This window comes from Myxine glutinosa, chromosome 13, assembly GCF_964187855.1.
Source record: "Myxine glutinosa chromosome 13, kmMyxGlut1.1, whole genome shotgun sequence".
In the NCBI taxonomy this organism is placed as follows: Eukaryota; Metazoa; Chordata; class Myxini; order Myxiniformes; family Myxinidae; genus Myxine; species Myxine glutinosa.
The window spans coordinates 100650844-100676951 of record NC_136273.1 but is presented as its reverse complement, the minus strand read 5'-3'; the positions used below and the strand labels follow the sequence as shown (position 1 = coordinate 100676951).

Below are 26108 nucleotides of genomic sequence, written 5' to 3'. Positions count from 1 at the left end.
TGACCAACCTCATCTGACCTCTTCTCGCCGGGAACTCTCACACGGAACTCTGGTGGGGGGGGGGGGGGGGGCTTGGAGCAGGGTTATATGGCTCCTCCCCGGCCCTACTTGAATGTTCCAAACCCCGCCTCTGGTCGTCGTGGTTAGCCACTCCCCTCAAGCCCTGATTGGCGGCTCATTCCTTACAGGCCACTCCTCCTGCAGCGCCCCCCTTTGGCCTCGCCAGACTTGCTGAAGGCCTACCACGTGGCATTTCGCGCCAAAAGACCGCCTTACTCACGGGCCTGCTCAACGCAAAACTAAACACAGGAAAGGACTATGCTTACATTCACGAAGAAATAACTGAACTGTCGTGAAGCTTCATGTTGTGGTGCGTCTACCTACGAGGGGGATTTAACCTTTATTCCAAAACCACAACAATATAATATAGGGTGGTCCAAAAATTTGAAGATTGGATTTTCATTTCTCCACAAGCCTGCCCCTATTCCTATTGAAGAAAGTAGTTTGTGGTGAAAATTTGAGCTTGATTGGACAATATTTAGAGGTTGCTCAAAATGTTGACAAATTTTAATGAATAATAAGATACAGAATTTTTAGCATCATACATCAATTCATAGATAATTATCTATTTTCAATTACTCCAATTATTTATTATTGTTATCGTTTGTTTGTTTGTTGTTTCACGCAAAGTATTGACATGGGCATTGAGGTTAGAAGTGGAGGAATGGTTGATCAGAGTAGTGATGGCAATGTAGAAAAGAGCGCGCACAGCTGTAAAGACGAAGGACGGGAACAGTGGTGAGTTTGAGGTGAAGGTGGGAGTGCATCAGGGGTCGGTACCAAGTCCACTACTATTTGTAGCAGTGATGGAGGTGCTGGCTCAGAACGTAAAGGAGGGTTTACCGTGGGAGTTGTTGTATGCAGATGATCTGGTGTTGATTGCGGAAAGTATGGATGGACTGAAGGAAAAGCTGAACAAGTGGAAGGAATGTATGGAGACAAAAGGTCTGAAGGTGAATATAGGAAAGACGAAGGTGATGGCAAATGGTAAAGCATGTGGTGAGGTGGAAAGAACTGGGAAGTGGCCATGTGCTGTGTGCAGGAAGGGTGTCGGAGTGAACTCCATTCAATGTACAATGTGCGCTGAGTGGGTTCATCAAAAATGTAGTGGTCTGAGAGAGTCATTAACCAGTGTGGCAGCCACATTCAAATGTAAGGTGTGCACAGAGGGAGCTGCAGATGGAGGAAATGTTGAGTTGGATCTTGGAGACGGCGTGAAGCTTGAAGGTGTGAAAACATTTTGCTACCTTGGAGACATGCTGAATGGAGAAGGTGGATTAGACTCAGCAACGGTTGTTGGAGTGAGATGTGCATGGAAGAAGTTTCGGGAACTGAGTGGTGTGCTGATGAGGAGGGGAGTGTCGTTGAAACTGAAGGGAAAGGTGTATGCTGCATGTGTGAGAAGTGCTATGATTTATGGGAGCGTGACATGGGTCATGAATGTAGAGCAGCAACGAAGGCTGGAAAGGGTGGAAATGCGAATGGTTCAGTGGATGTGCGGAGTATCGTTGAGAGAGAGGAAGACAAATGATGAATTGCGAAAGATGATGGGAATAGAGCCTGTGATTGATGCTGTGAAGAGGAACAGGTTGAGATGGTTTGGTCATGTGTTGAGGAAGGATGAAAGTGACTGGTTGAGAAGAGTGATGGAAATGAATGTAGAAGGAAGCAGAGGACGGGGAAGACTGAGAAAGACTTGGCTAAAGATGGTGGAAGAAGAAATGCAGGCAAGGGGGGTTAACAAGGAGAGATGCAGAAAATAGGGCAAAATGGAGAAGATTGTCATGGGGACCGCAAGGCTAACCCCCGCTCTAGCAGGGAAAATGGCCTTAAAATGCATGTTGTTGTTGTTGTTGTTGTTGTTGTTGTTGTTGTTGTTTGTTTGTTTGTTTGTAAACTAATAAATAATTATGTACAATGTACCATTGTACAATGTACATGTATGTTCAATTGTTCATTGTTCAATGTTCATTCATATCATCAAATTTAGATTAAAAACAGACATTAAACATTCATGTATTAATTTGACAATAAATCATTTATCGGAAAAAATAAATCATCCATCAGAAAATATAAAATATCTATCAGAGACGATAAAACAAATCTATCAGAACAATTAAAACAAAGTAAACATCAGAATACACATAATTTGAATGATTTTACGTGACATTGTTTTCAGAAACTTGTGTTTCAAAACATTGCCTACTTCTTTGACAAGATGGCTTTGGTTGACACTGGAACGTTTCATGATGAAGTTTCACAACTCAACACAAATTGCTTCTGCTCTTCATTATTGGTCAGAGTGTCATGGAAAGTTTGGATGAGAGCAACACCTCGCTCAGCACATTCATTGATAACCTTCATGCTGCGTATCTTCTTCTCAAGCTCTTGGTATGAGTTGTCTGTGTTCCAGAGGTGTGGCTCCTTTTCCAGAAAACTCAGTGATACTTCTTTGTCAGACTCTGAGATGACAACACCAAATAATTCAAGAGATCGACTTGTGATGTAGGTGTCCATTGAGTCAGAAAGCCTGAAGGCTTTAGCATCTATCCTATGAAGATTGTTTGGCTTTGGAACCCGCTTGAAGTTCTTCACCATCTTTGCCTTTGTCTCATCATCCACCCGGCTATCAAAAAGAGCAAATGCAGCAAGGTGTTCTGACAAATACCAGAGGTGTCCAGTGAATGCTTTGACAGCAGTTTCACGGACAACCATATCTGGGTAAGAAACAAGGGTTTTTTTTTTTGGTTTTTTTTGTATACAAGATCGAGGCTCGTGAAAGAGCGAACATTAATCACACAGAAAGACAAACCGACACATAAAACATATAACATCGGGAGCGGTAGACAAGATGGGGAGAGAGGGGGAAGGACACAAACACAACATTTGAGAGCAGGGACCGAGAGACATGGAGACATCGAGAGATCTGAGAGAGGGCGAGGGCTTTGGGGGGGGGGGGGCATGGGAAGGGGGCGGTGGGAGAGGTATAAAACATATGGACACTGCCAGGACTTCCAGGAAAGAAGTTGGAATTTCAAACAAGGTGGATCTGGGGTGAATTAGCGGGGGTAGAAAAGATCAAGGTTTTGGATGGGGGAAGATAAGAGATGGTGGTGAACAGCTGTTTTAAAGACCTGGAGGGAGGAGTGGGATTGAAGGGAGTGAGGGAGTTTGTTCCAGAGGCGGGAGAAAAGAGGAATGAAAGAGTGAAGGTGAGCAGAGAGCCGAGATTTCGGCAGTTTAACCATCAGAGGGTTGCTGGCAGATCTTGTGCGACCTGTAGGAATATTTGGGGGACAGAGCACAGAGAGAGCTGGGGGTGCAAGGCCGGAGAGGAGTCGGTAGAAGACAGAAAGACCACCTACCTGCCTGCGGTGAGTGAGTGAAAGGCCCTCAGAGATAGCTTCATCGCGGGAGATTCCAATAATTCTGAAAGCTTTGGTTTCAACAGCGTGAAGCCGAGCTAGGTGTGAGGCAGGAGCACCAGCCCATAGGGGAGAACAGTATTCCATTGAGCTGCGGATGAAAGCCTTGTATGTGGTGAGGAGCTCAGGTGTGCCGAGGAAGGACTTCGCACGACGGAGGATGCCCAGTCGGCGACTGGCTTTGGAGGCCAGCTTGGAAATGTGGTTTTCCCAAGAAAGATCATGGCAGATAGTGAGACCCAAAATCTTGAGCGACAGAACTTCTTGGAGAGGATTGTTGAGAAAGTAGATGGGAGGGTTGTCCAGTCGATCTTTTCGGAGAGACATAGTAAGAGTGTGAGATTTGTCAGGATTGAAAGACATGTTCCACTTGTTTGACAAGTCTGTGATTTTGTCCAGGTCTTCAGAGAGTGAGGAGGCAGCAGACTGCCGATCTGAGGGAAGAGGAATGGAGCGGCAGAGAGTGGAGTCATCAGCAAAGAGATAGAGAGGATTTTCGAGAGAGTCAGAGAGATCATTGATGAAGACCAGAAAAAGCACGGGGCCCAGAACACTGCCTTGGGGAACTCCAGCCTGAACAGGAAGAGGAGATGAGAGAAACCCATTCAGGGCCACACGTTGACGACGACTAGAGAGGAAGTCCGCCAGCCATGCGTGGAGATTTCCATGGATACCAAAGGAGGAGAGTTTGGTGAGAAGAGCGGGGTGCCAGACCGTGTCGAAGGCACGTGATATGTCGAGGGAGACAGCTCTAATTTCCTGTTTGGCATTGAGGACCTCCATTGAGGGTTGAAAGAAGAAGCAAATCATTGAGAGGTGCCTTTGTGGGTAGCGGCGCCTCATGCCAGAATCTCGCATGCACAAGTGCAACAAAAAGAGCAATCTGTGTGATTCCCTTCAATTCACGTGATGTTAGCTTTATTTGGTCTTTGAGGAGAACCATCTTGAGAGCATATATGGCTTTCATCATCCAGCGGGCATTGTGCATAGCTCCTTGGGCATGGAATTTCACCTCTGGTCTCACATCCACCCAGAAATGTATGGCATAGTCTCAGAAGTTCTTCATAGTCATCACGTGAGTGTTGTTCTTCGAGTGCAGCTGCATAAAAATGTATCATATTCTGACGTTCAACAAGGTTATCGGAAAATATTTTATCTTCTCCTACTTGGAACCTCTTCTTGTCAATTAAAGGCCACTGTTTCTGAAACCTCTTGAACAGTCTGATCTCAGGTCCGCCAGTGGGTCCTATGACTTTAGTTGTAACATCAGAGAGCATTACTTCAAACACATGATGACGACATGCAATCCAGACAAGCTGAGTATCCAAAGCTGCTTCAATGAGGGTACATGCTCCGTTTCTCAGCCCTGTGTTGGATGCAGTGGTGTCAAACACTGTGCCTTTCACCAACTGTTTGACATGCCACTCCTCAAGAAGTTGTGTGCATGCATTTGCATGTGCTACACCAGTGCCTTGGGGAATTTTTGGGACTCCAAGCAACTTCTCGGTATTCATACCAGTTACAAGTATCGCTACCCGATCAACAGAGTCTTTGTGATTGCCAGTATAATCAGGGAGCAGTTTCCCATCCCAGTGTAGTAGGAGTGGGCTATTACATGAGAAATTTTCCTTTTCTTCAGTGGCCATTATTTCCCTTCCACGAATTCGAGCACGACGAATTCCACTGCGTGACAGAGAAATGTCTTCAATGGTATGACCAAGAGATTGTGCAAAAGCACTGGCCACAAACATAGCACGCCGATCTGAGAGATTTACTCTGTCGAGAGTTGCCACTATTGCTGGAGTGATCACCTTGATGGGAGCCTTTTTCACCTGTTTGGCAGAAGATGGACTTTGGAGTTTGAATTCATTGTCCCCTGAATCGGAGCTTTCAATCTCAGACTCATCATCATCATCAACCACAGCCGATGTTGATGGAACAGATTGCATAGCTGTTAGAGTCTCAGCAGCATGTTTCTTCTTTCTTTTATCTTCATTCTCAAGCCTGATAGGCTTTCTGTTCTCCTTCACTGCCAGTGTTGTCCACAGATCCCATACGTGAACTTGAGGGATCCTCACGCTGCATGATAAGGAACGCTTTGTCTTCTTCATTCGTCATTTTCTCAAGCGCATCATTTGGTGAGATATCGAAGAGGGATTGAAGATCATCTTTGAACATCTGCTCCTTCACTCTATAGTTTTCGAATGTCTTGGTTCTATTTTTCTTTACCAGTTTGTAGGCATCATACAACTTCAAAAGGTGGCGCTCACAGGAATCTACTCTCTGCACTGGAATTCGTGCTTTCTCCCAGTATGCACACACAGCTTGTACACTAAGTTTGGCACTTTCACGAACTGTATGGTGTTCTTGTATGTGATGGTACACCATTTTCTGCAATGTGTGTCCTTTGGTTGGTAGTCCCCCACATATTATTTCCTTTTCAGACTTGCGCAGCAACCAAACTGTGGAAGAGCTGCGAGTTTCTGCCATCTGAAAAAAACAGGATAAATTAAAAATGTTATTTTTTGAGCTCCCCCCAGGCCCTCTGCCTCCCACACATCTCCCGATGTCCCTGCCCTCAAATGTTGTGTTTGTGTGCTTCCTCCCCTTCTCTCCCCATCTTGTCGACCGCTCCCCTTTTTATATACTTTGTTTGCTTGTTTGCTTGATTTGTTTGATAAATGTTAGCTCTTTTATGAGCCTCGACTCTGTATACAAAAAAAAACAAAAAAAAAAACCTCTAAATAAGTTCCAATTGACCTCATATTTGGTTCATATGATCTTTATAAACATAGGAACAAGGGCAGCCTTGTGGAGCATGGATTTTTAATAGTATTAAATATTACATATATCTGTGGACCACCCTAATATATATATCTATGTGTGTGTGTGTGCGGTCATTACTTTATTTCTGTTTTATTTATCGTTTCTCACTTCTGTTTTATTTCTCCTAATTTATTTCTCATTTTATTTCCCCTAATCTGACCTTGTTTATTCCGGAAATCTCGATATCCAACCAAAATATCCATGGAACAGATTTCCACCATTCATTTTATCCCTCTAATCTGCAAAATCCTATATCTGACAATCTCGATAATCCGACATTGGGTGCTGGTAACAAAGTTGTCCGGATTAACAAGGGTTGACCGTGTATACATGTGATGTTTTTTCGTTTTAATCATTTGCTGTTTAATGCATTCCTGATGGACTTTCTGATTTGTGGGGTCTGTTTTAAACAGCCTGTGTCATAGTAATATCACTAATCTGCAAGGGCCATTACATTTCCAGGGAGTATTTGTAGGGAGGTGTGCTTGCACAGTGGGAATGCTGTCTTCAGTGGATTTGATATGACTTTGATCGCCATTGATGCAACAGACCCCAGTCCTCTGACGTCGTAATGATACTGACGTTATGTTATAGTTGCCATTGATATTTGAAAATGTCTGTTCCCAGAAATGAGCAGACTACCTGGTCAATTCCTTGATAGTGGAGCGAAGCAAGCCGCCCAGCCAGGAACCGCACTGTGACATATCAAGCTGTTTAACGTGGAATCAAGGAACCTCTAAGTCTCCAAGAAGACCAGACCACTCGCTATCCTCATCCATGCAGGAATTTGTAATTTGTTCCTGGTGCCTGCGATAACTTGCCTGCTCTTCATGAACGACGCAGTGGGATCCTTAACATCCACTAACTAATGCCAGCGAACGGGACACTTGGTTTAATGTCCTTTCCGTCTAAGTGACGACATTCACATTGATGCTCCATCCTGCCTCTGCCTGGATGCAGACACCAGGGTGGCAGTTTGTAGCTGGATCGAGATTTGAGCCCAGGCTGGACAGCTCCGTGATGTGTGTGTGCATATACCTAAGCTCTTCTTGTAACCATATTATTATGTGTATATGGTGGCACATTGGAGTTGATATTGTCATTAAAACTTGATTTGCCAGGTCTTTAAAACAGCTGTTCGCCACCATCTCTTATCTCCCCCCATCCAAAACCTTGATCTTTTCTACCCCCATTAATTCACCCCAGATTCACTTTTTTGAAATACCGACTTCTTTCCTGGAAGTCCTCGCAGTGTTCATGTCTTTTATACCTCTCCCACACCCCCCCCCTCCCCTCAAGCCCTCTCCCTCCAACAGATCTCCCGATGTCCCTGCTCTCCATCTTGTCTCCTGCTGCCTTTGTCATATGTTTTATGTTTAATGTGTGAGTTTGTCTTTTTGTGTGATTAATGTTAGCTCTTCCACGAGCCTCGATCTTGTATACAACAAAAAAAAAAAATCAAATGCATGTAAATGTGATCACTGCACATCGCAATATGAATACAGACACACAAAAAAGGTCGACTTACCTTACCCTTTTGTGTGTTTTGTGTCGCAGGAGAGTGCAGCTGCAAGATCGGCTACCAACCTGATCCCGTCCATCCCCACCTGTGTTTGAGGCACGATTGGGAGCCAAATCAGGGGTAAGGCTCCCTCCGGCTCCCCATCACATCGGGTGGTGACTTCAGCATCCTTGGGGTAGCTGTGAATAAAAAGCGGTGAAGGAAAACGGAGGTGGCAGCCGACGTGTGCACGTGGTGTGCACTTTGTGATTCATGGTCTTTAGGCCGAGGTGGGACGTGTCCGCAGGAGTCATGGCTCGGGTCGCACGCCCACGACGCCCGTTCCTATGAAGTTCCGTAAATATCGATATGGATTTTTCCACCTTGTGACAGAAAAGGTTGAAAATGTTCCGGGGTATATGTTCTAATTTAATTAACCCACCGTATCGATGCGATCCTGAAAGTGGAGGGACGAGGCCGTCTCGACGGGCGACGAGGGTTGGGGTCGAGTGGGAGTGGTACCATACTTTGAAAATGCCATTAAAAAGCGAACCGTTTGGAGAATGTGAAACTAATGGCGCACTCCTATAATGTAGCTAATCACAAATGCAATAGCTGTGTCGGCATATGTCAAAAATATTAATTTGAGGAGCTCTGGAGAGATTTGTAGTGCGAATTACGCTCTCGGTGCCATAACTGTTTTCTCATCGCGACGGGTAAATTAACGTTACCCGCACGAACGCGTTAACAAGTGAGGTCGGTGCCGCATTGCCGCATGGGAAAGCGGCCCCATTGCCCACCCCGTGGTGCCCTTGGCGTCCGATCGGCCTGGTGAGAGCAATCTGGTGCGATCCCGAGGAGAGAGGCCGAACGCATCATCGATCCTCGCAAAACACCATTGCGGCCCATGTTAAAAAATCAACCGAGTGCTCAAGTGCCCGACAATGAAGGATGGCAAAGTGCACAACGGAGTGGAACACCTGCAGCCCACGGAAAGGTGTGTCCACATTCCTCCAGGAATATAACCGAGCACCAGTTACCTTAGCAGAAAGGACTCTTCCAATGAGTCATATCATTACCTAGTGTGTACCTTGTGTGTGTGTGTACCTTGTTTGTATGTGTGTGTGTGTACCTTGTGTGTGTGTGTACCGTGTGTGTGTGTGTGTGTGTGTAAAATATATATATCCCCGTGTGTGTGTGTGTGTGTGTGTGTGTGTGTGTGTGTAAAATATATATCCCCATGTGTGTTTGTGTGTGTGTAAAATATATATCCCCATGTGTGTGTGTGTCCCCTTGTGTGTGTGTGTGTGTAAAATATATATCCCCATGTGTGTGTGTACTGTGTGTGTGTGTGTGTGTGTGTGTGTGTGTGTGTAAAATATATATCCCCATGTGTGTGTGTACCTTGTGTGTGTGTGTACCTTTTGTGTGTGTGTGTGTGTGTGTGTGTGTGTGTGTGTGTGTGTGTACCTTGTGTGTGTGTGTGTGTATGTGTGTACCTTGTGTGTGTGTGTGTGTGTGTGTGTACCTTGTGTGTGTCTGTATGTGTACCTTGTGTGTGTCTGTATGTGTACCTTGTGTGTGTGTACCTTGTGTGTGTAAAATATATATCCCCATGTGTGTGTGTGTGTGTGTGTGTGTGTGTGTGTGTGTGTGTGTGTGTGTGTGTGTGTGTGTGTGTGTGTGTGTGTGTGTGTATGTGTGTGTGTATGTGTGTGTGTGTGTAAAATATATATCCCCATGTGTGTGTGTAAAATATATATCCCCATGTGTGTGTGTAAAATATATATCCCCATGTGTGTGTGTACCTTGTGTGTGTGTGTGTAAAATATATATCCCCATGTGTGTGTGTACCATGTCTTTGTGTGTACCTTGTGCGTGTGTGTACCTTGTGTGTCTGTACCTTTTGTGTGTGTGTGTGTGTGTGTGTGTACATTGTGTGTGTGTGTGTACATTGTGTGTGTGTGTGTACCTTGTGTGTGTGTGTGTGTGTACCTTGTGTGTGTGTGTGTGTGTGTACCTTGTGTGTGTGTGTAAAATATATATCCCCGTGTGTATGTGTGTGTGTGTGTGTGTGTGTGTGTGTGTGTGTGTGTGTGTGTGTGTGTGTGTGTGTGTGTGTGTGTGTGTGTGTGTGTGTGTGTAAAATATATATCCCCGTGTGTGTGTAAAATATTGTTATGGTTTTCGCCGCCCGTCCTGCCCTTACCAAGGGGAGATTAAGCCCCTTGTTCTTTTTGGGCCGGCGCAACCGAGAGATTTGAATCGCCCCTCCCGGGCAAACGCAAGGTAGGGTTTCGGGACAATTCTCGCACGTACTTAAATACCTGTGCCGCTGCGGAAGCGGGGAATCAAGCCTCGCACGAGCCACGTGTAATTTGAGTACACCAAGCGGATTGCGTACCACGTGGTCCGTGCAGTTTTCTACTATTGGAACCCGATTAGAGCGGTTCTATTCGTACCACGCTTCGTCAATGATGGAAAAGACGAGACGGTCGAATAAAGGAAGAACACGATTTAATTATTATTTACACAATGTACAATGACTCAGTAGAAGTACAGAGACACAGAGCAGTCTTAAGCAGTCTTACGTTAACCCCAGACACGGGCCCGATCACACTCACAAAGGGGAAATGAAGGTAGGATGATGTTCCTCACTGGACGGTCGTCCAGGAACGGCCCCGCCCAGCGTGACTCTCCCCGGTCACGGCACGTCCCGCGATGAAGGCAAGCAGGCGGTGGAAGGGATCCTTGTAGCGCGGCTCTCAAACAAAGGGCAGATGAGGCAGGCGGAAGGGAAATGTACGCATCTCTCAGCGCGGCTGGGGTTTTCCACAGCGCGGCTGGGGTTTTCCACAGCGCGTTTAGTTGCCGGCGCGCTTTCACTCGCGTAACCCAATAGAGGCTCGGCCTCAAGCTCAACCGAGCGCTTAATTCGTAAGAGCGCTTATAGCTTAGTTCATGCGCGTCTTCTCTCAGAACTCGTAACTTGCTCACAAGCACCTCTGCCCATAACTACTCAAGCTCAACACCCAGCGCATGCCTTTCTCACAACTTGTAACTCATCAAGCTCATCACCCATCTCATAAATGAGGTCGGGGGCTTTGCGCAACAGGTTATATGGCCAACCCCCTTAGCCCTCTCGAATGTTCCAACCACACCCTGTGACGCAGTGCCGCAGCCACTCCCTTCGAGCCCTGATTGGCGGCTCGCGCTTACCGTCAGCTTCTCCTCCGCCCTCCTTCGGTCTTGCCTCGATTTGCCAGGCCTGCCTCGTGTTAATTTGCGCCGAAAAGCCAAAGTCGGCATGAGGAGGCGTAAGGCGGCATAAGGCAATAGAGGCGGCATAAGGCAATGAAGGACCTATTCTCATTATTCTACTCAACGCAAAACTAACACAGGAAAAGGACTATGCTTACACATACTAAGAAATAACTGAACTATCGCGAGGCTACAAGTTGTAGTGTGACTAACTATGAGGGGGAAATTAACCTTTATTTGTACTAACTCAAAACCGCAACAATATATATCCCCATGTGTGTGTGTGTGTGCCGTGTGTGTGTGTGTGTGTGTGTGTGTGTGTGTGTGTGTGTGTGTGTGAGTGTGTGTGTATGTATGTATGTGTGTGTGTAAAATATATATCCCCATGTGTGTGTGTACCTTGTGTTTGTGTGTGTGTACCTTGTGTCTGTGTGTGTACCTTGTGTCTGTGTGTGTACCTTGTGTCTGTGTGTGTGTACCTTGTGTGTGTGTGTGTGTACCTTGTGTGTGTGTGTGTGTGTACCTTGTGGGTGTGCGTGTGTGTGTGTCTACCTTGTGTGTGTGTGTGTGTGTGTGTGTGTGTGTGTGTGTGTACCCTGTGTGTGTGTGTACCTTTTGTGTGTGTGTGTGTGTGTGTGTGTGTGTGTGTGTGTGTGTGTGTGTGTGTGTGTACACCTTGTGTGTGTGTGTGTTCCTTGTGTGTGTGTACCTTGTGTGTGTGTGTGTGTGTGTGTACCCTGTGTGTGTGTGTACCTTTTGTGTGTGTGTGTGTGTGTGTGTACACCTTGTGTGTGTGTGTTCCTTGTGTGTGTGTTCCTTGTGTGTGTGTACCTTGTGTGTGTGTGTGTGTGTGTACCTTGTGTGTGTGTGTGTACATTGTGTGTGTGTGTGTGTGTACACCTTGTGTGTGTATACCTTTTGTGTGTGTGTGTGTGTGTGTACCTTGTGTGTGTCTGTGTGTACCTTGTGTGTGTCTGTGTGTGTCTGTGTGTGTGTACCTTGTGTGTGTGTGTACCTTGTGTGTGTGTGTGTGTGTGTGTGTGTGTGTGTGTGTGTGTGTGTGTGTGTGTGTACCTTGTGTGTGTGTTCCCTGTGTGTGTGTGTGTGTACCTTGTGTGTGTGTGTGTGTGTGTGTGTGTGTGTGTGTGTGTGTGTACACCTTGTGTGTGTGTACCTTGTGTGTGTGTGTGTGTGTGTGTGTGTGTGTGTGTGTGTGTACCTTGTGTGTGTGTTTGTGTGTACCTTCTGTGTGTGTGTTCCCTGTGTGTGTGTGTGTGTGTGTGTGTGTGTGTGTGTGTGTACCTTGTGTGTGTGAGTGTGTGTGTGTGTGTTATGTGCCCAAACCCTGGTCAGGATGTACCTCCGAGCCCCGAGAGGAGGCACGGCAAAAAGATGTGTTATTCTGCATGTCAAAGATCAATGGTGAAACCACACCAATTGTTACCAACAAACAAGTATTGTATTAAGATCACACAAGAATAACAGTACAACAACAATAGTAATCAATTGTACAACCAATATATATTTCCTATGATGGTACCATCAGGTTCGTACAATATAACTCGCTGTGCTCCAAGTGAGCGAAAAGAAGAACATTCCCAATGTCTCTATTCCGGCATCAAGCTAAAGTCGATCCGCTCCAGTAATCGTCAGAACGATGTCCAATCGAGACCAGAATCCCGTTCGGATGACAGTCACCGTCACGCTGCCAAAGCTGCGCAAAGGTGCCCTCAGGTGACTGGGAAATCACACCCTCGGGTGTGGACGTTCCACGGCTCCCACTCGGCGAACCGCAGATTTCCCACTCAAAAGCCACGTTGCACACACACACACACACACACACCAGATTAACGTCTGAATGCGGTGAAAATGGTTGAAGCGAGATGAAAAACCTTGAGCGAAGCGCAAATCCTGCGCGAGGTAAAAATGGCCGACGGCCCGTTCTCGTGGCGTAACGGCACTCTGATGATTCTCTCCGGAATCAACCGCAAAACCTGTCACGCAGGTTTATCTGTCACAGCGATGACAACTCTGTCGCAGGAATCCCTTTCCCGGCAAACCCGAAGTTCACTCGTGACCCTCGTTCGTCAACGTTCGCTCCAGACCTCGAAGCAGCTCGGCTTCTTGTCCGACTCGCTCGCTCCGCCTTCTCTTCCTCCTCTTCCTCTTCGTCCGGTTCCGGTTTCATTTAAAACATTAACTTTTTTACCTTTTGAAAATAGTAATCTCTATTACCCTTAAACGACAACAATAATAGTACATGGAATCAAAAATGTTTACAGTGGATGAAAACCACAACAACGGAAGTGACGAATCCATAACACTTCCCGCCCTCAAGAAAGAAAGTTTCAACATCGTGAAAACTTTCTTTGCAGGCAAAAACTCTTTTAACAAACAAAAGTAAAACTCACACCCAAATTATCAATTCACGTGAGCAACAATAATTAATATTCCCCAAAATAAAGCAACAAAACTTCCAAACAACCTACAGAAATTTCCAAAGTTAGTTCACTCTGGACAAAGCATCAGCAACGACATTGTCCCTGCCCTTTACATGCTCAATTTCCAAGTTGAACTCCTGCAAAGGCAAACTCCATCTCATCAACCTCTGATTTTTAATTTTCATTTTTTGAATGAAGGTTAAAGGGTTGTGATCAGTGAATCCAAAGCAAAACAAATCTATAGCACTTTTTGAAGGAGGCCGAGCTGAGAGCCAGGTTTCATGGTGGTTAGGTGATGAGGCCTGGAAGTATTCACTGCATGGATGCATTTAGGAACGTGGAGTTCACGGGTTAATCCGTGTAGGAATCTTGGCTCGGCTGCTCCTGAGCACTCAATGCTTCCAAATCTTCTCTTGATCATAAAAATCATAATCACGGTTGAAGAGTCGGGTGCTGTAGTCACGTGAGTCGCGGTCCCCATCTCGGCTACCACCGTAATAGTCATCCCGTCGAGAGTTGCCAAAACTGCGCTGCTGCTGCTGGGAGCCTCCGTCGTAATCAGGACTGCGGCCGCCACTAAAACTACTACTCCAATCCCAGGAACCATAGCCACCTCTGAAACTACCTCCACGTTTTCCTCCTCTGTAGCCCTCTCGACGCCCATGGCCTGCCTTCTCTACTGTTATGGTCCGACCATCCAAATCCTTGCCATTCAAATCCTTTTCTGCATCTTTGGCGTCCTTTGTGTTTTCAAACGTGACAAAGCCAAACCCTCTCGACTTTTGCGTCTCCCTGTCTTTTATCAGCAGCACTTCCAAGAGTGGTCCATATTTGCCAAAGATAGAGTCCAGAACATCTTCACTTGTGTCAAAGTTCAGTCCACCTGCAAAGAGCTTGCCAACATTGCCTCCGTCCATGACTTGTGTGTGCTGTCACTTAGTTTCAGGGTACTCGACAAGAAGTGCCTGTGCAAAGCGTGACGTCAGTACCTTCTCCTTCTCTTCAGAGTGCTTCCTACCCATAGCACGAGTCACGGCACAGGATGGAAAGATACCCGGAATCTCCTGCTCTAACTGTGCGGTGTTATTTTCCATACTAGGCTTTTCAACAAACATCGGATTACCAGAAACTCGACCACCGGCCAAATCATTCCCGATAACAAAAGAGATTCCCCTTACAGGTAGAGTGGCTTGTAAACCTACGGTGACCGGTCCTGACACCAAATCAGACTTCAAATGGATGACATGAAGTGGAGCTTTAACATAGCCACCAACCCCCTGTAAAAGAACACTAACACCAGTTGCCGTCTTCTCTGACTATGGCAAAATGCTCTCAAGCATCAAAGATTGATGTGCTCCTGTGTCCCTCAATACCCTAACAAGTCTCTGGTTCGTTAAGTCTCCATCCAGTGACACAAACCCCTCTGAAACAAAAGGTTTGTAACCCACTTGAACAAGGTCGTTCTGTGATTCCGTAACTTTGGCATGGGAACCTTCACAAGGCACCGTCCTCCAAGGACGATTTCTCGCATTGGCCAATGCATTCGGCGTTGTACTAGTCTGACTCCGCTCCTGATTTTTCCTTTTCAGGGCGTAACATTGGGACATCAAATGCCCAGGTTTCTTGCAAAAAGCGCAAGGAGGAAAAACTCATGGTCTGCCTCGGGCCCCCCGGAAGATAGGTATGTCTTGGAACTGCAGTGTTCTGATCCCTAAAAGTCGCGGTATCAGATTTGTCCCCATAGTCATCTCTAGGCCGCCTCCATGAATTTTTGTTCTCTGCCCCTGATTTACCATAACTCCCCTGGCTAACTCTAGGCGGGAAGTTAGGTTTGTGGAACCCCATCCTGTGTGTCAAGGCATAGTCATCTGCTATGGTTGCTGCCTCATACAACTCTGGTACTTTCTTTTCATCCAGATGTACTTCAATGTCCGCGCGGACACACTGTTTGAATTCCTCCACCAAGATCAATTGTCGGAACAGGTTGAATTCTTTCCCAATCCCCTTCGAGTCACACCACCGATCAAACATGGTTTCCTTCATTCTGGCAAACTCCACATGGGTCTCACTCTCCCTCTTCCTGGAATTCCGGAAATTTTTGCCGTTAAGCTTCAGGGACCAATTCATAGGCTTTGAGAATGGTTTTCTTCACTATCTCATAATCTGCACATTGGTCAATCGGTAAAGCCGAATAGATATCTTGAGCTTTACCCAACAGAACACTTTGCACTAACATCGTCCATTAGTCCAGGACCCCACAGGCCATTTTAGGATTTGAGCCACTTTCTCAAAGTGTAAAAAAAACTTGGCGACCTCCTTTTCATTGAAGGGTGGAACCAGCCTCACATGCCTACCAACATCCCAAGTGTTCTGACTAGTTGTCGAACTAGCCGGCATGGATATTACTTCTTTCCCTTCTCCCATTAATTCCAGCTCCTTGAGTTTAAGTTCCTTCTGATACTCCGTCACGTTCCTTTAACTCCCTTTTGGCTCTTCTTTACTCTGCTCTTTCCTCTGCTCTTCTTTCTTCTTCAGCTCTCCTTTCCTCTGCTCTTCTCTCCTCGAGTTCGAGTTCCTGTTCTGCTCTTCTTTCCTCGAGTTCCTTTTCATCTCTCCTTTCCTCGGCTCTTTCCTCTGCTCTTCTCTCTTCTTCAGCTCTCCTTTCCTCTGCTCTTCTCTCCTCGAGTTTGAGTTCCTGTTCTGCTCTTTCCTTTTCGGCTTTCCTTTCCTCTGCTTTTAACCTTTCCTGGCTCTGCAGTTGCATCTCCATTTTCCGGAGCTCCACATTTTCTTTTTCCTCGGGTAACCAATCCAAGGCTACCTCTTTCCATGTTCCTTGTCCCACCAGAGTTTTTACCACTCAATGTCTGCATCTCTGCTTTCTTCATATTAACTCGGACCTCCAAGTTAAAATATTTGGCCAATATCAAGAGTTCCGATCTTTTTAACGCTTGGAACTGTGCCTCATTAGGGGACGCCGCAAACTTTCTGCGTCAAACAACATGGTGGCTATCAGTTAACACCTGTTAACTTCCATCACACAAAAAAAATTCAAATTGTTTTGAAAAATTTGGGAATGTTAGCAAATTCCAAATTTGGGAATTTTGGGAGTTAGGGAATTCTATCCTGGACGAGTGCTAGGGAGTTTTGTCAGCAAAGACGAGCCCCAAATTTCTGTTACGTGCTCCTCCCCAAACCCTGATCACGGTGCACCTCCGAGCCCCGAGAGGAGTCACGGCAGAAAGATGTGTTATTCTGTATGTCAAAGATCAATGGTGAAACCACACCAATTGTTACCAACAAACAAGTATTGTATTAATATCACACAAGAATAACAGTACAACAACAATAGTAATCAATTGTACAACCAATATACAGTCAAGTGAAGAGTAAGTACACCCCAAGGAAAGTTTTGACTTTTTCAACATAATTCAATATACAGGTATTTGATCTTCATTTCAACAATATTGATAGATAAAGGTGATATAATATAACAAATATCATGAAACATTTACATTTTGTAGTCCATTGTTTAATTTAAATAAACATAAATGCAAATTTCGCATGTGGAAAAAGTCAGTACACCCCTATATTTATCACTACTTCAAATACCTAAAATTAGAATCAGGTGCACCAGCTCAGGTGCAAATGATTAGAACATCGTTATAGAGGATCTTGGAGGAACCTTTCTTATTTAAACCTCAGACATTTAGTTTGGTTTGCTCTTTGTTGTTGAAGTGTGCGGTGTCACCATGCCAAGATCAAAAGAGCTCTCTGAGGCCTTCACAAAGAAGGTTATAGATGCCAACGAGTCTGGGAAGGGATTTAAAAAGATCTCCAAACAATTTGAAATCAATCATTCGACTGTCCGGAAGATCATCTACCAGTGGAGAAGATTCCAAACAACTGCCAACTTGTTCAGGCCAGGCCACCCCAGCAAGTTCAGCCCAAGAGCAGACCGCAAGATGCTGAAAGAAGTCTCTAAGAACCCCAGAATGTCATCACGGGACCTACAGGTAGCTCTTGCCACTGTTGATGTCAAACTGCACGGGTCTACCTTTCGAAAGAGGCTGCATAAATTTGATCTACATGGGAGATGTGCTAGGAGGAAATCTTTGCTATCCAGAAAGAACATCAGGGCAAGACTAAAGTTTGCCAATGAACACCTAGGCAAAGACAAGCACTTCTGGAACAATGTGCTCTGGACAGATGAGTCAAAGGTAGAGAGATTTGGCCACAGTACCAGAACATATGTTTGGCGAAAACAAAAGACAGCATTTGACCACAAGAACCTGATACCAACTGTAAAGCATGGTGGTGGAAATATTACGGTTTGGGGCAGCTTTGCTGCATCAGGGCCTGGGTGGCTCACCATCATACAATCCACGATGAATTCTTCATTGTACCAGAGGGTGCTTGAGGATAATGTGAGGCCATCTGTCGGAAAGTTGAAGCTCAACTGAGGGTGGACCTTGCAACATGACAATGACCCTAAACATACCAGTAAATCCACCAAGGAATGGCTGAAAATAAAGAAATGGAGGGTTCTGGAATGGCCAAGTCAAAGCCCAGATCTAAATCCCATCGAGATGTTGTGGGGGGATTTGAAACGAGCTGTGCATGCAAGAAACCCCTCAAACATCGCACATCTGAAAGAATTCTGCAGGGAGGAGTGGGAAAAAAATTCTCTTATTCGATGTCAGAGACTGGTAGACAGTTATAAGAAACGCCTACTTCAGGTTGTTTCTGCCAAATGGGGCAATACCACCTATTAGAGCCAGGGGTGTACTTACTTTTTCCACATGCGAAATTTGCATTTATGTTTATTTAAATTATACAATGGACTACAAAATGTAAATGTTTCATGATATTTGTTATATTATATCACCTTTATCTATCAATATTGTTGAAATGAAGATCAAATAGCTGTACGTTGAAATATGTTGAAACAGTCAAAACTTTACATGGGGTGTACTTACTTTTTCCCGTGACTGTATATTTCCTATGATGGTACCATCAGGTTCGTGCAATATAACTCACTGTGCTCTAAGTGAGCGACAAGAAGAACATTTCCAATGTCTCTATTCTGGTATCAAGCCAAAGTCGGATCCGCTCCAGTAATCGTCAGAACGATGTCTAATCGAGACCAGAATCCCATTCGAATGACTGTCACAGTCACGCTGCCAAAGCTGCGCAAAGGTGCCCTCAAGGCGACTGGGAAATCACACCCTCGGGTGTGGACGTTCCATGGCTCCCACTCGGCGAACCGCAGATTTCCCACTCAAAAGCCACGTTGCACACACACACCAGATTAACATCTGAATGCGGTGAAAATGGTTGAAGCGAGATGAAAAACCTTGAGCGAAGCGCAAATCCTGCGTGAGGTAAAAATGGCCGACGGCCCGTTCTCGTCGCGTAACGGCACTCTGATGATTCTCTCCGGAATCACCCACAGAACCTGTCACGCAGGTTTATCTGTCACAGCGATGACAACTCTGTCACAGGGATCCCTTTCCCGGGAAACCCGAAGTTCACTTGTGACCCACGTTCGTCAATGTTTGCTCCAGACCTCGAAGCAGCTCGGCTTCTTGTCCGACTCGCTCGCTCCGCCTTCTCTTCCTCCTCTTTCTCTTCATCGTCGTCCGGTTCCGGTTTCATTTAAAACATTAACTTTTTTACCTTTTGAAAATAGTAATCTCTATTTCCCTTAAACGACAACAATAATAGTACATGGAATCAAAAATGTTTACAGTGGATGAAAACCACAACAACGGAAGTGATGAAATCCGTAACAGTGTGTACCTTGTTTGTGTGTGTGTGTGTGTGTGTGTGTGTGTGTGTGTGTGTGTGTGTGTGTGTGTGTGTGTGTGTGTACCTTGTGTGTACCTTGTGTGTGTGTGTGTACCACACACACACACACACAAGGTACACAGTGAACTGAAAGCAGGGCCACTGATACATATTTTGCCCTTATTATTGCCTGCTTCTGTCTCTACAGTGCATTACGCCGCCATGGCTGCCACACACTGGACAGACAGATCGTGACGACCTTTTCTGCACACGTGCGTGTCTCTTGTGATTGAAAGTCCTCACCTGGCCCTGCCTGCAAACAATATGCGCTTGTGCACATAATACTACCCTGACTATCCAGTCTATAAACTACGTACGCTGCCTCCTCAGCGTCACAATTTCCAAGATGATATTCTGACAGTTCCATCCATAATACATGCCAATCTAACCGATTCCCCGGTTCCCCTCAGTTCCTGGTTCCCCTCAGACACCGAGTCCACATGCCGCAGTCGCAACCCGAATACCTTGCGAGACCACACAGCCGGGAAGACTGGGGATTGAACCTTCGCGTTCCCACACCTTCTGGAGCACCGAGCGGATCGCATGGTGTGGGTAGCAGCGTTATCCGTGATTTATGGGCCTAATTCAAGTCAAATTCGGTTCGGGCAATGCTGGGGCAATGGGGCAAAAGACGTACTCGAACAGGTTTGAAAATAACAAAAATGTACACGGCTTTTATTTACAAGAAGCAGAGATAAAGGACGAGAGGCAGGCTTATCAATTCTTACACAGCCTAAATCCCGACACGCGCCTTATACACACACACTGGGCATGCATCACACAGGTTAAAGTTGTACCGAGCAACGTGCAGCCGCGGACTTGGGTTCACTGGCTTCCATGCGCAGCTCACGGCCCGTTTAGGCTGCGCAGCTTGAAGGAGGTCCGCAGGACGAACTGCCGCGCCAAAGTCAGCACAAACGATGATCCAGGATGGGGAATTCCACGCAGGAAGGACGAACCAGCACGTCGGACAGCCAGCTCGAAGATCGATGATGAGGGAGGGCAACCAGAGAGAGCAGAGAGCGAAGAGTGCCATGGACATGGGGTTTATTTCGGGTGGCAAAGCTCCCTAGAATGTTCCACGGCCTCTCATTGGTTGTTTTGCGTATCCATGATCTCTAATTGGTCGAAGTTTGCCTGTGGAGTTTGCTGGGGAAGAGTCCAGACCTGATTGGTTGTTTTGCGCATCCACGATCTCTCATTGGCTGCTTGTTGGTGACGTGGGCGGTTACTTTAGCCACGCCTACCACAGCCGTGGTTGATCACGTCGACTGTAATTTTAGCCACGCCTACCTACACATCACCACGTCTTTGTTCTTCAACTATACAAATGTTTGAATCCTGCCTAAACTCAATGCATATCTGCTTTAATGATTACACAATGGGAAGGGAGCTAATCTTTACATTTAATAGGAAATAACTGACTACTGCATGCTACATGTTGTCGTGTAATTAAATATAGGGGTTTCGTTCTTTCTTGCAAAACCACAACAATATATATATATATTGTTGCGGATCTCCCGAAGCCCGTTCCCGTTACAAAGGAGGGATTAAACCCCCTTTTTCCCCCCTGGGTCTTCGGGTCCGCGAGACCGAATCGCCACTTCCGGGCAAACGTGAAAAAGGGTATCGGGACAAATTCGCACGTACCTTTGGTACCCACGCTGCCACGAAAGCGGGGATCGAGCCTCGCACAAGCCACGCTTAATCGAGTATGCCCGAGTGGTATGCATATCACGTGACTCGTGCTGTTACTTTTGTCGGAACCCGATTCGAGCGGTTTTATTCATACCATGCGAAGCCAATGGATGGAAGGGACAGGACGGTCAAATCAGAGGAAGAACATGATTTATTTACACTATTATGTACAATGATAATGATGAAGGAAAGGGGGACACAGAGCAGAAGCTTAACCAGCTTAACTTATTTCCCAAACACGGGCCCAATCACTCACACGGGGAAATGGAAGAAGACCAGGTTCGCACGCCAAACGCGCCTTGCTGCTGGTCGCTCCCGGACAGCTCGCTCGTGGTGTAGCCCTCTGGCGGTCATGGCACGTATCCAGGCAAAGGCAGGCAGGAGGACGCGTCTGGCCCGGCACGGGTCGTCCTCTCGAGCGCGCGATTAATACAACGGCAGAGCGCAGGGTCCAGGGCACAGGGCAAGTTCGTGTACAACGAGGCTATTACAACAGTCAATTCAAGCACTTCGACTTGTTCAGGGCTGGGCGACTTTCACTCCTCGTCTCTCGTTCTTGATCTCACCCGTTCTGCTGCCCACGAACTCTCACAGCCCTCTCCTCTCGTGCGTTGTCGTGTGTTCTGACTCACACGCGTTCTGCTGTTGTTCTGCTTAATGGGCTCGGGGCAGGACCTTATATGGCACCTCCCCGATCTTACCCGAATGTTCCAAGCCCCGCCTCCTGCCGCAGTGGTAAGCCACTCCCCTCGAGCCCTGATTGGCGGCTCGTTGCTTACCGGCCACTCCCCCCTGCAGCTCGTCCCTTCAGCCTTGCCAGACATGCTGAAGGCCTACCACATGGCATTTCAGCGCCAAACCAAACCAAAGCGCCAAAAGAACACCTAAGCTCACTGGCCTACTCTACACAAAACTAAACACAGGAAAGGACTACACTTACATTTACTAAGAAATAACTGAACTATCGCGAGGCTTCATGTTGTGGTGCATCTGTCTACGAGGGGAAATTAACCTTTATTCCAAAACCGCAACAATATATATATATATATATATATATATATATATATATATATATATATGTATATATATATATATATATATATATATATATATATATATATATATATATGTGTATGTATGTATGTATGTATGTATGTATATATATATTGTTACGGATCGCGGATTAGATGTTATTTACCGAGCGGTGGTATTGCCGCGACCTAACAGTTCCCCCGATTCTTCCCCAACTTACCCGATTCCACCCGATGTTGACCAAATCGCGCTATGCTAAATCAATGATTGGAAAGGACACAACGACTGGGATAGATGAAACGACGCAAGGGGTACAATTCTCAAGACCTCCGGAGGAGGATATAATTAGTGGGGGGAGAAAAGGGGTAGATTACAAGGTAATGAGGTAAAGACACAGAAGAGATAGGCACTTAGACACAATCTTATCTATCCCAGATAGACCACAGACAAACGGCACAGGACTGACTTACACAGGGATTGATGGCAGGGAAGGACAGGCAGTCGATAGCACAAGGTGCACCTTGGCTCAGGGACAGGATAAAGCACGGTCCAAAAGATGCAGGGAGGTGTCACAGCGCTCGGTTGGTGGCGTCCTTCTCTCTCCAAGCTCAGCGCGCATCTGACGTCACCTCCCTCTTCCTGCGCATGCTCAGCGGGGAGTGACACGCCCTCGGCTCGTTGGCTCCGCCCCAGATGGGATTGGTCCGCCGCTTCTATTGGGTGCGGGGGTTACCGGGCTCTGCCCTTGACGAGGAGCTGACAGCGAGCCCCTACTTGGTAACCCCGTCGAGCACATGGTCGATGGCGGCTCGTTGGAAAGGCTTGGTGCCCTCCCAACACCCCCTACCAACCAAGCCGGAGTGAGGACGTGCACTCCCCGCGCCGCCGCCGCTGTTGTTGTTGTTGTTGTTGAACCGTGAGGAAGAGCTGCGGGGAGGTATTGGGAGGTCCTAAACTTCCTAACGGTGCCATACAATCACATTCTGGTGCAACGAAGAGTCAGAATTAATGGAAACGAGTCCTTAACTGACATAGACTAAGAATAACTAGCAAGATGTCCTATAGTTGTCTACGTGAGATGCGGTGGACCTGGATGCGACATTTAATGGGGGAAATAGGGGGAGGTCGGGTCTACAGAGTGTTGTTTACAGGAAATGGGAATAGGGAATGGGGGATTGGGGATAGTTGGGAAGTATGGAGGAAATAGGGGAATATTTACAAGCGGATATGGATGGATGCCAATCTCATATCCGCAACATTGCACCCTTCTCTACCTCGGGGCGTCCCGACCCGATAAATTTTTACTTACTTTAGTGTGGCACTCAGATGTAGTTCCCTCTACTATTAACTCAACCCTGAGTGCGACAGTTTTACAGATGTTCACAAATGAGTAAATATGTCCCCCTGCGACGTTGCACCCTTCTCCTCATAGAAACACACCCACAGGATAACCGAATCGCGGAAAGCATCCTCAAACTAAACATACAGCCGGTAGGGAGCATTATTTACACAAGACTGATATTTACACTACGATCCAGGACCTGTTCTTTGAGGAACACATGCAGATGTTATGCATAGAGAGAGAGCACGCATGCCAGCATCGATACACCAACCCACGAGTGCCCTGTGGCCCTACGGCCTTTAATAATGTGCAGAGCACCCCATCCAAGCACCAAAAGCACCACCCCATACACACAGTCAGCACCATCCGGTGCACCAATAAAGTGTTCAGTAATAAATGCACAATCAAGTGTCCATGGTCACCGGTGGTGTCGCAGCCGGCCGATGTTCTGCCGCTGGTCTTGCCTTGGAGCCCACTTGGTGTTCTGGCTTCTTTAGAAATAAAGAAAGGCGCCAACCGCGTCCATTTCTAAATTGTGGCCGTCAGGGGGGCCAACTATAAGTGGTTCACCTGTATGGCATAGGTGCCACGTTGACCCAGAGGTCCATCCACGGGTGGTGCTTGCCCACAAAAGAACTGCGGTCCATTGTGGGCGGCCACAAAAATAGCGGTCCATATGGTGTATCGATCCAGGCAGCAAGCAGCGGAAGTACAGGCCCACAACTGCAGAGGCAGCACCTCTCTCTCCTATCTCTCTGCCCCAAAGCCAGATCCTCGGAGGTGGGAGACAAAAGAAGACAAGTGAGCAAGGTGGTAAGGGCGCAAAAGTGCACGCAATGCTAGGTAATGCACACTGGGGGCACATGGGAACCAGGTGAGACAGGTACGTTCCTACCGTACGCCCCCCCCCCACCAGGTAACCTACATTGCCCCTCCCTTACCCCTTACTGTATCCACAAAACACAACACTACCCATAAACATCTACTTTACACATCAACAAACGTCCCTACTGTCTTCCCCGTTCCTCCCATAAACCAAATTCGTCTTCTCTCCCTCCTAACCAATCAAATTTGCCATTTCCAACTCTCATCAAAATTTTCCATCTCCAACTCAACATCAAAATTTGCCATCACCAATTCATCATCAGTCCCTCCTAAGGAGGGAGAGATGGAATCACCCCAATGTCTCATCCACGTCGTGATGCGTCTCACAAATCCACACAGCAATTCTCCCTTCCTGCAACACAGAACAAAGAAAACACAGGTGTGGAGTCATCATCATCACCTCAGGTAAGTGGCTGCGTATGGTGCGACAGGTTCATCAATCCTAACTATTTCCTAAATGACTTTAACAACATTACATTACCCGGGGTCTTTCCCTGCAAATCCATTGGCCAACTTACACTATGGGTTCTAAAAACCAATTCCCATTGACCAAACTGTGGTGCTTCTCAATTTGGGGTCTCACTCCCCCGATTCATCTCCCGGTGCCCTCGCACAATTTCTGGGCTGTGACATGTAGCTCTCCCAGCAGGTCTACCCACCTGCACACCTCCACCACTGTAGTTGCCACCCGAGCTTACCTGCTCCTCACCCTAACCTAACTAACTGGGGAAGGCCCTCTCGCACTCTCACCCCCTCAGTGCCCTCTCTGGCACGGGCTGCCCGATCCACACCCGGGATCCTCAGGCACCCACTGACACTAACGGCTCCCAGAGCCCACCTGCGGCCTCACCTGGCCGACATCCTCACAGTGGTGGAGTGCCCAAACCAACTACACACACTAACAGGCTACACGCCCAGCCATTTCCACAACACTAATGCACCCATCCACAATACCATTCTGCAACCGCACCACAAATGCCAATATCCAACCACAATTTACCTATCCCCTCTACCTAACATTTACACTACCCGCCCCGGGTATTCGTGATGGGGGTCCACTCTTCCCCCATCCACACCTTCGCACCATGCCCACCACTCCGTACCACTTACTCCATGTATTCCACACACCTGTACTTGCACACCTGTGCTCTTATACTTGGTGCCGCCTGCACCCTTCTCTCCCCCAAGCGCATTTGTGCTGATCCACAACACTCACTACTCATACACTGCTCCACACACCCGACCAGTTCTCACACAGCATCATCTCATCTAACTACTCCCCTCTGAAACTTGCGCTTCCCAGTCGTCCCTTTAAACTATTGCGCTCCCTCGTCATTATCATCCATACTAATCTACCTGCGTGCCCACTACAGGTATCAGTCACTAACTAACCTTGACGTTACCTAATGTCATCTTCGCTAGATCCCTACACACAATATACTAACCCACCCGGGCTAGTTTTCACTGCCATCAACCCCATAATCTAGTGCTCCTTTGCCCCCCAGTTTGTGAGGGATGACAGAGTTGCCATCCCACCACATCGGGCATCTCCCACTACCAATTTTGCACATCAAATTTCAACAAATCAAAAATTTGCCAATCACTACCCATCATCTGCCAATCATTACTGCCAATCCTTTGCCAATCATCAAATTTTGTTTTTCTAATTTCGGGGCCAAAACACTATCCTCGTCATTACAGTCCACTTACTAATGCCTCTCGGTGCGCCAATTTACTTCTAAAGCTCGGCTTCGTACAGCCAAGCCATGAATGCGGGTTGTTTGGTG

At 46.8% G+C, this 26108-nt stretch overlaps 1 protein-coding gene across 1 annotated transcript in view; it reads left to right on the top strand.

Annotated features, from left to right (window-relative positions):
• Positions 1 to 26108, top strand: part of LOC137439145 (astrotactin-2) — a 1262948-nt gene that overhangs the window by 585921 nt on the left and 650919 nt on the right. Inside the window, exon 8 of the mRNA XM_068134866.2 lies at positions 7869 to 7953. Within this exon, the coding sequence (XP_067990967.2) occupies positions 7869 to 7953 (85 nt within the window). The remainder of the gene's footprint in view (positions 1 to 7868; positions 7954 to 26108) is intronic.